The sequence below is a fragment of the Salvia splendens genome, chromosome 16 (genome assembly GCF_004379255.2).
Source record: "Salvia splendens isolate huo1 chromosome 16, SspV2, whole genome shotgun sequence".
Taxonomy (NCBI): domain Eukaryota; kingdom Viridiplantae; phylum Streptophyta; class Magnoliopsida; order Lamiales; family Lamiaceae; genus Salvia; species Salvia splendens.
The window spans coordinates 7,558,468-7,572,702 of NC_056047.1; the positions used below are offsets into that span (position 1 = coordinate 7,558,468).

Consider the following 14,235-nt stretch of genomic DNA (forward strand, 5'->3'; position numbering starts at 1 on the left):
TCCAGATATCTACTAAAGGTTATTGTTATATTTCTTATTTCTTAATCACTTCAGGACCAACAATGTATGGACTTGCTGGATTATGTATGATTGCACATGTGACACATGCACTGATGCATTCTCTGAATCTCTATAATGACTACATATATTATTATGGACTAGAGACTTGGCAGATAAATACTTTTCCCAATGGAATCTATTATACTTGTAGTGATAGAGTTTTTCCCACTTGGAAATTGATTACTTTGTCAACCAGTTTAATGCTCAATCTACAATGAGATACACATTTGTCCATAGATTAGCTGCAGTTCAGACTTATTTGTGGACTCAGTATTAAGTTCATTATCCAGGCCAAGGAAAAGTAGTCTATCATATCCAACTGATGAGGAAGATGATGTTGAAGAGGAGGCTGATGAAGTGGTTCCTGATGGTGTAGAAGAGGTGGAACTGGCAAAAGTTGACCTCGAACATAAAGAGAGGATGAAGAGGTTAATCCTTGATGATATAAGGGACTTGTCTCGGCAGGCTGATATACCTGGAGATCCACATGCAGAAATTGAAATGGAACTCTGGATGATAACTTGTGCAAAATCCACATTGGTAAGTTCTGAGCTAATTGCAATGCATTAATAACTAAGCCTAGTACACTGTCTATTTGTTATGTGCTGGAATTGGCTTGCTTGGCGATAACATTATTATGTTTTACCACATCTTTTGTATAAAATGTGTATACCATTTATAATAGTAATACTGAGAAAATCCATCCTCGGTAAGTTGACCATGAAGAATTCTCAAGTGTACTTATTAATCATCTTTTTGGTCCTGCGTTCTATTCTAGTTTCTTATAGCTATTTATCAGATTCCTGTAGAAATTTCTAAGACACCGAAGACGACCATCATATTTAAAGAAGTTAAATCATATGAGGGGTGTCCTGTGTGTTTTTACTGTATGGCTTTTCCTGCCTGTTTTTATGTTGGATTTTATGATTTGATGTATTCCCAGGTGCAAAGATTGAAAAAGGAGCTAGGTAATGCCCAAAAGTCCAGAAAGGCAGCATCAGCTTCCCTAAGGACGGCTTTGCAAAAAGCTGCACAACTACGATTAATGGAAAAAGAGAAAAATAAAAGTCCTTCTTATGCTATGCGTATTTCTTTGAAAATTACTAAGGTGGTCTGGAGTATGCTCATTGACGGGAAGTCATTCGCCGAAGCTGAGATAAATGACCTGGTATGTCTCTATAGTTTAGGTGCATTGCAATTCTTTTGAAGACAACTATGTTTTAAGTATTTAACACACCAAACAATATTAAATTTAACTTTTTGTCTTTAAGTAGGAAGGCTTATGTTAACACTATCACATCCAAAGTTTGAACCCACCAACCTCTGAAACCTATCCCCATAACAATGAACCCTAAAAGCAACTTCAAGACGGGTCCTAGTCCTATATATATAATACTTCTATACTATATATGTTTACAGTATCCATTTTCAAAGTATCATATACCATAATAAGGCATTTTCGTGTCTTTTAATTTAATATGCATATTGCATATGTTGACGGGAAACAAATTGCATGAAAAGAACCAAAGAAGATAAAAGAGAAAATTAAATGAAAAGACCAGTCGAAGACATTCATAAGTATCATAATGAAAATGAAAACTATTCAACTTAGGAAAACTTGTAAGAAATTGTATTGTTCAATGCTTGAAATGTATTATAGACACATTCATAATAATCACTAGCTTATATTTTTATATTTAAAAAACTAAATATCTTCATCTCTAATAGCTTCAGCTTTTCGATGATAATCACTAGCTTATATTTTTATATTTAAAAAACTAAATATCTTCATCTCTAATAGCTTGAGCTTTTCGATGAGATGGGTTTTTTGCAATGGTACTGAAGCAAGGACCATAAAAAGTCAGTGTGCATATTCTCCACCTCATTGAAGTCTAGAAATTCCACATCCCAGAGTTAAATATGAATTTAAATGATTCCCTCTTTGTTAGCTGTAGTTTTTAGATGTCAATGTTCTCTACACAATTGTTTGTGTGTATCTTCAAGTAATATGCTTTTGAATACACGTATAGGCATATTCCATCTTTACAGAATTTGTGGGAAAGCAGAAACCGAAAAGGAAGGATGTTGTAGTTATCATATTATTACTCAACTTTAATCCTCCTATTTTACTTTAATCCCTTTCCAATAACATGATTGGCTATGTGAATGTATCTAAGGTGTTAGCATCAATGATAAAATTCCAAATTTTGTTATAAGAATATTGACGTTTAAGCTCCATTAGATGCTCCCCATGTTTTAATAGAAGCTTAAAGGCGAGCTTTTTATGTTGTTTATTTGCACTTTTTTGTCTAGTTTTAGCACAAAAGTTTAATTCCCTCTGCAGATTTATGATTTTGACAGAGACTATAAAGACGTTGGTGTTGCTAAGTTCACTACAAAGTACTTCGTAATCAGAAACTGTCTTCCAAATGCCAAGTCCGACATGCTCTTGTGTGCATGGAATCCTCCTGCAGAATGGGGAAAGTATGTTCATTTCTATAACATATTTTTATCTGAGGCTATAACATTTTGACAAGAGAATATTTGCCTTGCTAACATTTATTTATCATCTGCATGGAATCCTCTGCAGATCATGATTTTGATAGAGACTATAACATATTTTTATCTTTATCTCTGACTTGGTCGCAGAAAATAAGATTCAGTTGATTCATCACATTTTTAGTCCTTGCAATCTCTCTCACATGGCCATGTGGACGTGCTCACATCCTAGTGTATAACTATGCTTTTTATCGTCATCCTTGTGAAATTATTTCCTTTCTATTTCTGCTGTGAGTGCTTACCAGCTTTTTTAAGTTGCTGAAGCATATTGTTTCCAAAATTAGCACAATTTTCTTAGCTTGCACTGATCCTTGTCCTATGCTCAGCACTAATTAGCAAAACGACTAATTGACCACTTAAGTTTTCTTTTCCTATTATAACTTTGTCACATAGGTCCTCTATGCAACAGAGATGTAAAAATGTTCCAAAATTTTGTGAAGTTTTTCTTCAGTGATGAATCACAGGCAAGAGATTGGCTAATCATCCCCTCTACATTGTCCCCCGTGTTTTTTTTTCTCGACGCAGAAAAGTGATGCTCCACGTAGATGCAAAGCAAGGCTTTTCTAAGGATGGAAACTCTCCTCTTGAATTATTCCAGGTTGGTACTGCTTCATTAATTAGTGAAATGTCCAATTTCACTTGCATCCAACATTGGTCTTCATTTCTCAGTGTGTATGTGTGTGTGTGTGTGTATGCATTTGAATTATCAATGCAGAGAGACATCCTGATAAATGGATGAATATGCACACACTGCTGGCATTAAATGTAACTGTTTCAATTCTGTTCTTGAAGTATTTAAGTGGGGGTTAGGTATCCAGAAATCAATTGAGGTTAGTTCATGATGCAGTGCTGCTAACTAAGACTAGGGGTTCATAGTTTAAAGTTCAGAGATGAAACAGCACATGCAAAATCTTTTGTGGGACAGGTTACAGTTTATATAACTTTTATGCTGTTACTATCAGCACATAGGATTGTACATCTTGGGCATTAACACATCAAACTGAAATCCTCAGAGTTTAAACTATTCATGAAATGGAGATCTTATGAAAACTAATTTGAGATGTATCTAGTTTCAACATAAGGAGTTGTGATTTTGTTTCCATGTATGAACGCATGTTATGTATTTATCCTTATGTTTTTCTTTTCATGCTAGTTGTTTTCTTTTCTGGCAAGGGAGATGTACAATACAGAAATACATCTTGGATAGAAATCAATCATGCTGCATTAGTATGCAGAATTTATGCCAAATTATAACTTTCACTATAAGCTTGGATTTAAGGTTGATTCAGTACATCAGCCTTCCTTACATCTGAAATTATTAGAGGATGGAGTACGCTGCAAAAGTCTGACGAATATTCCTCTGAGATGCTTCATGCTATCGTATATGTAACAAATAGTTTTTCATTTCTTGTTAATAACACATATGCCTATTGATCTCTCTAAAAGGGCTAGTGACATGTCTTGATACACATTAATAGGGACTTGTTTGCAGTTCTCCTAAAAGTACTGCTTCATGCATGCTTAAGTGCATCATATTTACTCATTATAAAAGAATGGAACTGTGGATGCATATTATTTTAAAAAAACAGGGAGTAGGAAGGCTGTTCCCATTGGATTGGCTTTCACATATTATTTTTTCTGTTAACACAACAATATATCACAACATTTGCATGTCAATCTATTGTCTGCAGGTAGTTATTAGTGCATGCAGAAGAAGTATTATTAATAAGTGGAATGTTATATTTATTTAATAATTTTGCTTAAGAGAAAAGAAAATGTCATTTCACTAAGGTCTCTCCTCACCTGTATAGGGTTTAGGGGTTGTCACTACCTGGCTTCTTTAAATGATCGTTTCATTTATAGCGAGGGGTGAGGGTAGTTGTAGTCTATCACTGAAGGTGCGAACTGTGCAGTTAATATTTTTTTACAAAGCAAAGTGCATTAGTTTTGTGGCCTTAACTCTGAGCTCACTTGGATCAATTCATATATATGATTGATGGAGGTGCAGTTTCTGGTACGTGATCTATAATTTGATATAGTAAAATGATTATATCAGCCAATGTCTTCTGATTCTGATGGCACTTTACGATCTTCTAGGAACAAAGTAGACCATCATCGCAAAAAGTTAGACCATAATCTTTGTTAAAACAAAGGTAGAAACATGATGTTAAGGAAAATTTCTTTGATGTTCTACTGATGAAAGCACCTATAATATACACAAGAGTCCTAATTGAAATAGGAAAGCACTAACGTGATCTGCAATTTATCCCATCTATATGAATCTAGTTCTAACAATCTCAAACTTCTATATTTTTTTGAATGTCTAGTACCGATTTCGGCATGTGAAGCCATACTCAGTGAATTCAGTCACTTGTTATATAGTGCATATGGTTTTCTGTAGTAGGAATAGTACTTATTTCTATGTGTTTTTAAATCATACTAATTTATAATAAATTTAAAAATAAGTAAAATGTTGGAAATGTTACCAAAACTTTGCAATAGAGTCCTATTATTAGTTTCTATTGATAGGTTCTCTATTAACAAAAGGTAGATTTGATAAAAAAAATTATTTAAATTATAGGATACATTAATGATCTGATTTTCCATTTCATCCTCATCCACAGACATGCCAATTTAGGAAATGTCATTCACGATCATTTTCAATTTCAATTGCATTCCTAGTTTCCATCCATTTTTCCTAATTCCACTCCATATTGATCATCTTCTACTCAGAGAGTTCCAGTTCAGGTTTTTTTTCCATAACAAGCTGCTGTCCTACTATTTAGGTGGATATATACCCTTTGAAGATACATTTGACTGAGAGCATGTACCGCTTGATGTGGCAGTACCTCTTTCCTGAAGAAGAACAAGACTCCCAAAGGAGACAGGTTTGTGTAATCTGAACTAACTGAATGTCAACCACATAATCATCTAATCTCTTCATTTAGTGATATTTATCTGTGATGTATAGGAAGTGTGGAAGGTTTCGACAACAGCAGGTGCAAGGCGTGTAAAGAAAGGCTCAGTAATCCATGATGCATCTCAATCTAGCAGTTCTACAAAAGAGGTTGACACGTCCAAATCAAATTCAGCTGCAGCTAACCAGATTGGCACTCAAGCTGAGTCCTCTCAAGTGAGTATCTTTTAATATTTTCAACAGTTTATGTATTGTGCTCTGGACATTTACAAATTTAGGGATGCAGCGAACAATTCTGCATCTTTCTTGCTATAACTTTTATGAATTATATTCCAAAGAAGCATATATCATCACCTAGCACAAATCAAGCTAGCATAGTTGTTTCTATTAGTCCAAGTATTTCTTCAAACTCCCGTAAATAGGTGTCCTATTCATTATTGGACTGAAAGATAGAACAGCTGTATTTGAGAAGTTGATTGAAGGAAAACATGTTTATGGGCTTCATATTAGAACGGAAAATCTTCTCAGGAAATGGTGTTCTTGCAAAATAGACTAAATAGTCCATCTGCGCTCAGTAGCATTTCAAAAATTTTGGCAGAATATGGATAAATTCACAAGGAAGTAAGGATATGAATATAAACCAAACAAATATTGGAACACCTAATCATTATTTGTACTGTACTGATCTTTCTCTGCTTCAATTTGGGAAGTTGACTTCATCTCAGCTCATTAGGCTAGAGAGGCATACAAGTGCCAGTGCCTCTAGTATATTATAAAGTGTTGGTTGTCAATATGTTTATAGAAATTAATCATCACCACCTCCTGATTGTCAGGTAGTAAAGGTGTTAAAACAGTTTTAAGCAATCAACTTTCTGGCAGATGTGTTCTTAACCACTCAGTCCTCTGAGGATCCTGGCCTGTTAGTATGTGAGGAGTTTATTGTTATGTGTTTATTTCCCTTTACGAAAATTCTGGTCAACAAGAGAAGAAAACAGTACAATAGATGATCACAGCTTGCCAGGAATATTATGCACCCTGTGTGATACTCAGTACCCCATTAAGGTTCCTCCACGGTTTTATCTGTGATAACATCACCACCCAGCCACCATTCTCCAGATATAAGATTTGTTTTTCATAAGTGTTTGGGACAGGCATATAAAGTTATGTACAAATTCCTTGGCATTAACTGCAGGCATCAAAGTTGCAGAATCTAAAACCAAACTCAGAGCTAAGGAGAAGCTCTTCCTTTGACAAAACATGGGAGGAAAGTGTTGCTGAGTCGGTGGCTAATGAACTTGTACTTCAAATGCATTCTTCTACAAAAGGGGGTTCCATTTCTTGCATTGAACAGCCAGATGAAACCAGTAAAGGTAAGTTAAAAGAGACCAAACAAGTAAAACCTGGTCGGTCCTCTCATGATGAGAAAAAGGGTGCAAAAGCTCAAGATGACAAAAAATCTCAACCTCGAAAGCTGAGGGAGTTTCACAATATCAAGATCAGTCAGGTTGATTCTTTTCTAATAGAGTTGTTTCTTATTCTTTGTCCTAATATAATATTATTTGTGCTGAAATTTACTTGTACATCATAATGATTTAGGTTGAGCTGCTAGTTACCTATGAAGGATCAAGATTCGCTGTGAGTGAGTTAAGGTTGCTGATGGACACCTTTCACCGTGCTGAGTTCACTGGGACTTGGAGAAGGTTGTTCTCCCGTGTTAAGAAGCATATAATATGGGGTGTTTTGAAATCTGTCACAGGGATGCAGGTATGGTCTTATTATTGTTCTCTCTCTCTCTCTCTCTCTCTCTCTCTCTCTATTGGGCTAAGATACACAAATCAGATATCTCGACTGATGAATACGTGCACAAGCATGTTTAACCTTCATAACTAGCACAGTGTAAACTCCCTTGTGACTATCTTGCCCATAATTTAAATATGTAGGGCAAGAAGTTCAAATACAAAGCAAATACTAGCACCGCTGTTACTGTTCCAGAGACTGAACTCAATCTGAGTGATAGTGATGGAGGTTCAGCTGAAAAAACTGACCAGAACTCACTGACCTGGCCAAAGCGTCCTACTGATGGAGCAGGAGAAGGCTTTGTGAACTCAGTAAAGGGTCTTTTCAGTTCTAAGCGCCGTAAGGCAAAGGCTTTTGTTCGGAAGACAATGACGGGTGAAGCCGAGAATGAGACCCAAGGTGAGGAGGGGAGTGAAAGTGAAGCTGATTTCTCACCATTTTCCCGGCAGTTGACCATAACAAAAGCTAAAAGGCTTATTAGGCGTCACACTAAAAAGTTCCGTCCTAAGAAAGGTCAGTAGATATCATCTCTGTTTTGGTAATTTGTTATTTTCATATAAGCTTACATAAATACAAATCATATTAATAAAGCCTTCTGATATCATAAATTCATAACTGTTGCATCAACTGCCACATGTATACGTAGTCAATTTTGTGACAGATAAAGTGTCTGCGGAATGCTTGTTTTTATGTTATTGTTTGAAGTTCATGCCTGTATCGCCACTTCTCGTCTTGGTAGTTACCCACAGTTTGTTGACCATCTTGAATTAATCGTACCATTCTTTCAGGCTTAACATTGCAGCAGACAGATTCACCTCCTGATTCTCCAAAGGAGAGTGAGCCCTTTGAAATGTTTGAGAGTGACTCTTCAAGTGGATCCTCAATGTATGAGGAATTTACACGAGGCGAGGAGTTTCAAGGAGTGTAGAAAGCACATCATACTTCTTAAAGTTGGAGAACCTGCCGCATGGCATATTGCTATATGAATCCAGGAATCCAATGCAAAGATATATATATGTGCACACAACCTTCCCAGAAATATTTGATTGGTTTCCCAGCAATGCGGGAGTAAAGCGAGTTGAAGGAAGTGACGATCTACCAACCAACTGTTGGTTGCAGGTAGAAAAACCAACCCTGTTTATTGGTAAGAGTTATATTCAGTGCTACTCTCATTTCTTTTCTTTTTTTATGAAAAAAAGAAGAAAAAACAGTAATTTTTGGTGTTTCTCCTTATGAGGAAGTTTGAGGTTCACAGCCCCCAATAATTTTGTAGCATAGCAATAGGGCGAAATGGGGTAATACAAATCTTGTATTCTGTATCAGCATATACATATTTATAATGTATCCATATGTTGGAGTGAAAATGAGTACTTGTATATTTTTTCATTACAAGCGATTACTATTCATTTTTTTAGTTGTTCCATTACTATTTTTTTTAGCAAAACTACACTTTTACCTTCTTTTATTTATTCTTTTTTCTATTTTATTCTATCTCCTATGTTCTCTCTTCATTCAACTCAATTAATATTTTTTTTTTATATTTTGTGCTGTAAAAAGTTGATCACTTAAGATAAGATTGAAGTATACATTTAATTATTGCTTGCGACATAGTGGTAATTTGGAAGCCATATTGTTAAATGGGTTAGTACTCCTTCAGTCTATCAATTATAATCGCATTTTGATTAGGCATGAATTTCAAGAATAAAAAAATTTAGTGCAAGATAAGTTCTATTTTTTATTATATTAAATTTATGCTAAAATAGAATAAAATAAAAGTTTTATTTTAATATATTAAATTTATAATAAAATATAAATGAAAATTACATGAAGTCATTATTAACGGGTAGAGAGGTGGAGTCATTATTAAAAGTTGCAAAAATCAATTGTATAATTATTTAATGAAAATGACAAATGGTAACGATTAATAACGGGTAGAGAGGTGGAGTAGAAATGTAGCATATCAACTAAGTTAATCAGTATAGATGAAAAAATAAGGCTTTAATAATAAAAATTCCGGCCGCCGCAACCAACTAACCCTTGGCGGTTATCCCCCAATTCCGTCAGCCAGCGCCGCCCGCTTGAGCAGCGCATCGCTCCTCTCGGCGTCGGTCAGCGTCTTCGCGGCGAGCGGCGACAGCGCGGTGTCGATCGAGGCCAGGGCGGAGGTCCGGAAGCCTTGCTTCTCGAGGGCCAGCGCCTTGAGGATGTGCGAGGCGGCGTCGGTGGGGTCGAGGGCGATGGCTCGGTCGGCCTCGGTCTCGGCGCGGCGGGCGTCGGCGGCGGAGGTGGCCTCGGAGAGGAGCTGGGCGGCGACGACGAAGTGGCGCTTGGCTTGGAGCTGGGAACGGCGGCGGAAGAGGCGGAGCTTGGACAGGAGCTTTTGGGGGATGTTTTGGGAGAAGAGGAACGTTAACGCTAAGATCACGAATATCGCAATCTGTAGAATCACATCGAACACCATTTTTTCTCTGGTTTCTATTTTTGTGAATTGTTCTTCTTGTTGATCAGTTGTGTTCAGTTAAATCAGTGGATTTGGATTGGGTCAACTCTAGACGACCAACTCGTTTCTTCGCAGCCCATGTTTCTTGACTACCGATTTTAAATGGAATGGACCCACCAATTTCCTTTTGTTATCAAAATTAAAAGATTTAAACTATGCAGTAATAAATAAATGTTTTAATCAAACAAATCCGTGAAGAATGGATAATGCACCTATTCTGGACATGAATATACATATGACACACCTTTATATTTTAGTATGTACGTTTGATTTTTAATTAACTAGTGTCAACACCACGGGACATAAGCTAATGTAAATAAACATAAAAGGGTATGAGTTAGTTAGAATAAAATAGAGTAAAGGCCAAAACTGGTCCTGAACATATGATCATTTTACAATTTTGGTTTTAAACCTTAGCTTTTGAATTTTTGCATCCTGAACATTTTAAATCGGATCACAATTGGTAATCCGTTTACAATTTCATTAATTTTATAACAGTCAACGGGTTTAACCCAATTTTGACCGATTAAAACTCTTAATTATGATTTTTAAGTCACTAATTATATCATTAATTATTATTCTATTTATTATTCCTAATAAATCAAAACAAATATATTAACAATAAATATACACTTTCTCTAACACAACAAATTGAAATATATTTTGAAACTGAATCGTCTTCTAACTGAAATATAATAAAATAAAACAAATATATTTTGAAAATGAATCTGTCATCTAACAAATTGAAATTAAAATAACAAATCAAAATTAAAACAAATTCTTTCTCTAACACTTTGCCAGAAAATGAATCATGTTCTCCCTCTCCCTCCAGCGACGTTTAACCCTCCATCTCCCTCCCCCCCACTTTGATCGCCAGCGAATCCCAATCCTGGACGAGGGATTAGAGTAGTTCTCGACGAAGCCTTGTACTTGACTAACCCTTAGGCAATGATTCCACATCATCGTCTTCTTCAATTGGTTCGATTGGTGAGCACCACTTGAAAAAAGTGCACTCTTTTTTCTCACAAACAAAGTAGAGCTTCCCCCTTGTAGGTTTGTCACGTCTTTTGACGATACGAAGTGAAGCAAGTTTCTTGCAATTTCAAGACTCGTATCGGAATCGCAGGTCAAATCGACCGCCGCCACTCTTGCCGGACCCTTTGCTGAAAGTTGAACGCTCCATAACTAGGGTTTGAGAGGAAGAGGAAGGAAGAAGATGAAAGATGAGAGAAAGGAAGAAAATGAAAGAAAAAGAGTAAACGCGAGGTGAGGAAGATGAAATAAGAACCCTAATCTATTGTAAATTTCTGATTTTAAATGAATATAATAAGGAAATTAATTAAGGAGTAAAAAATCAAAATTAAAAGTCTAATTTGGTCAAAATCGGGATTAAACCCGTTGACCTTTAGTTTTTAACGGAATTGTAAACGGAGGACCAATTGTGATCCGATTTGAAATGTTCAGGATGCAAAAATTCAAAAGATAAAGTTTAGGACCAAAATTGTAAAATGGTTATATGTTCAGGACCAATTTTGGTCTTTACTCAATAAAATATTAGTAGTAAAAATAAATACAGAATAGAAAGAGAAGAAAATAAAACATATGTAAATAAAGACAAAAAAGTAAAAATCGGATAAATGGAACAAAATAAACAGCTCAACAAAATTTGATCAACAAAAAACAAATATTTATATGTAGGGACCAAAAATAATTAACTACTCCCTCCGTCCCACAAAGATTGTCTTACTTTGACCGAGCACAAGTTTTAAGAAATGTAATAAAAAGTGAGTTGAAAAAGTTAGTGGAATGTGGTTTCTCCTTTTATATACTCCCTCCGTCCCATTAAAGATGACCCACTTTCCTTTTTTGTCTGTCCCAACCAAGATAACCCCTTACTTAATAAGGAAACAATTAAGAAAAAATAAGGGATTTTAAACATAATTAACTGTTAACCCTAATTAATTCACTAATTAACTAAACCTGAGAACCCACCCACCCAATTGACCGCCCACCTTCCAACTTCACTTTGGAGAAACCCTAGATCTAATCGGCGATCTCGTTCTCCGGCAATCGTCTCCGGCTCCTCCGACACCACAACTTTCGATAAACTCTTTCATTGTCTTCTCCTTTCACCGATCTTCTTTATGTTTGTGCCAATAGCGCAGAGGATGTCACCCTCTCCACAATGACCGACGAGAGCGGTGCGGTTTCCGACGGTGCCCTTTCAGTTTTTCCAAATTTCAGGCGTATTGCCGATTTTTAGGATGAAGATCGTGGATGAATCTAGTTGGGCCAAATTTGACGGTACAGTGACTAAATTTATTCGTTTTTAGCATCGCATTTGGATTTTGATTATTAAATTTCTTGATATTTCGATTGTTTCTTTTTTTTAAGAAATTCTCATATTGAATGAAAATTCCCAGGTCTCGATGGGGTTAAACTATCTGGAAAAGTCGAATTTCAGTGCTTGCCTCCTACAAAATTTCTTAATGGATCTTTCTAGTTTCACATATCAAGTTGAGAAAAAAACAAATGATTTTCATCACTACGAGATTTGACAAGAAAATTGGAGGCAATTGAAAGATTTTAATGCCTAAACTGCTGCTTGTTTTTATTGATTTTGGGTTTGTTCATGACAGATGCTTCAGACCGTTCATCCACCCTATTAGATGGGCCAGTGATTCGTATGATGTGAGTTCCTCTGAAGAAAACAGGCGGTACCCTTCCCACCCTTCTTTCCTATCTGGATCTATTGTTGGTTGTGTCTATTGTTGCTGGACTCTCTTTATTGTTCACTGATTATACTAGCTATGTTTCTTGGTTGTTGGCTATATATTGTTGTTGGCAGGTGAGTCGATGTACTGGTTGTGGTGGTATGGTGGTTGTTGGCTATGGTGTGTACTGTGTTGGCTGTGGTTGTAGGGCAGTGAGAACTTGCGTTGAGCATCCTTGAAGATGCCCCGAGGTGGTGTGCCGTCAACACAAGCCCCCAGGATAAATTGGACGACAAGATTAATTTTTTGTGTGGAAGACTCCTTTTTGCCTACCATGACTTCCTTTAAATCTGCCGTCGTTTTAGTGTTAGTGTTAGTGTTAGGAAGCAATTTAATGTTCAAAATCTATTTATAGATATTGCCTCATCTATTGTTGAATTCTGCCGCCAACTTGAAATGTTTCAAAATGAAATGAATGAAATCCTCTATTGTTAAATCTGCCGCCAAGTAGAAATTTTCAGAATTGAATGAATGGATCTGCCACCAAGTTAAATTCTGGTTTTATATTCCGTGTCTATTTTAAATTCACATAATTTTACACATATAATTTTTAATTTATTGTTTTTCACACTTAAATTAAACGAAAAATCAAATAGACAATATTAAAAACTACAATCATGTTTTCGGTTTTGATAACTCATTAACTTAGAAAATGGCAAAATCATTTCCTAAATTTCAAAATTTTTGATCCAGCATATCATTAATGAAAAAAATTCGATGATATTGTCAATATTTAATTGTGTATTTTGAGAATTTCTCTCTCTTACTTAAAACTTCCAATTATATATTTTTTTCTTTTAGTTGATTTCTCTCTCATACTTAAAACACCTACCAACCTTTTCTCCTTCTACTTAAACATCTTAAATAAGTATGCATAAAATCCCGTGTCATCCCGGGAAGGGGTCATCTTCCCTGGGACGGAGGGAGTATTAATTTTATAATAAAATATGAGTGGAATATGAGGTCCACTACCGAAAATGATTAAAAGGGAAATTGGACAAATTTTGTGGGACAGACGGAAATGAAAAAATGGGACAATCTTTGTGGGGCGGAGGAAGTAATATGATTATGCTCAAAATAAAATACTTAACACAACTAACATTTTATAGTTTGCCATAAAAGAACTCCAAATAATTCCCTAAGAAAAACCTTGACAAAAAGAATCAAACACTACAAATTCCGTCAATCTTTATCCCGACCAAACAATTGAATATTTATTTCTTGTATACTATTGAATTAATATAGGATATTAAATAAAAACAGGCCATAACAAAAATAAGGAGCCCAATAAATATAACACTACAACCCAAATTAAACTAAAATCTCATAAAATCTCATACAATATAGCCCAATTATTAATTGAAAAAAGGCCGAAAAACAAAAAAAATAGCCCAAACAATTTACCAACAATTAATACCAATACTTTATAATATTAAATGACAAAACAATAAACTTACATAAGACTAATCATCTTAGCAGTTAATTAAAATTTAATTACACCTACACATCAAATTAATAAAGTAAAGTAATAAAATACTTAAAAAAATCCCCCTCTCTCTCCGAAAACCCTAGGGACCTTTATTCCTCCCGTCGCCTCCCTCTTCCTCCACCACCACAACCCCGCCTCC

The 14,235-nt window shown here is 35.5% G+C and overlaps 2 protein-coding genes across 3 annotated transcripts in view; one reads left to right on the forward strand and one right to left on the reverse strand.

Moving 5' to 3' along the window:
• The window catches only part of LOC121771498 (protein SABRE-like), a 28,686-nt gene extending 19,989 nt beyond the window's left edge, over positions 1-8,697 (forward strand). For both annotated transcript variants that reach the window (XM_042168289.1, XM_042168290.1), the window contains 10 exons: positions 351-600; positions 1,004-1,228; positions 2,405-2,544; positions 3,145-3,217; positions 5,406-5,507; positions 5,591-5,752; positions 6,729-7,040; positions 7,133-7,300; positions 7,477-7,846; positions 8,122-8,697. In XM_042168289.1, coding sequence (XP_042024223.1) covers positions 351-600; positions 1,004-1,228; positions 2,405-2,544; positions 3,145-3,217; positions 5,406-5,507; positions 5,591-5,752; positions 6,729-7,040; positions 7,133-7,300; positions 7,477-7,846; positions 8,122-8,261 — 1,942 coding nt within the window. In that variant the 3' untranslated portion in view covers positions 8,262-8,697. The remainder of the gene's footprint in view (positions 1-350; positions 601-1,003; positions 1,229-2,404; positions 2,545-3,144; positions 3,218-5,405; positions 5,508-5,590; positions 5,753-6,728; positions 7,041-7,132; positions 7,301-7,476; positions 7,847-8,121) is intronic.
• A 680-nt stretch (positions 8,698-9,377) lies between these two features.
• On the reverse strand, positions 9,378-9,794 carry LOC121770121. The gene has a single exon (XM_042166913.1). It carries the CDS (start codon positions 9,792-9,794, stop codon positions 9,378-9,380), a length of 417 nt encoding a protein of 138 aa, XP_042022847.1.
• Between the last annotated feature and the right edge of the window lie 4,441 nt (positions 9,795-14,235).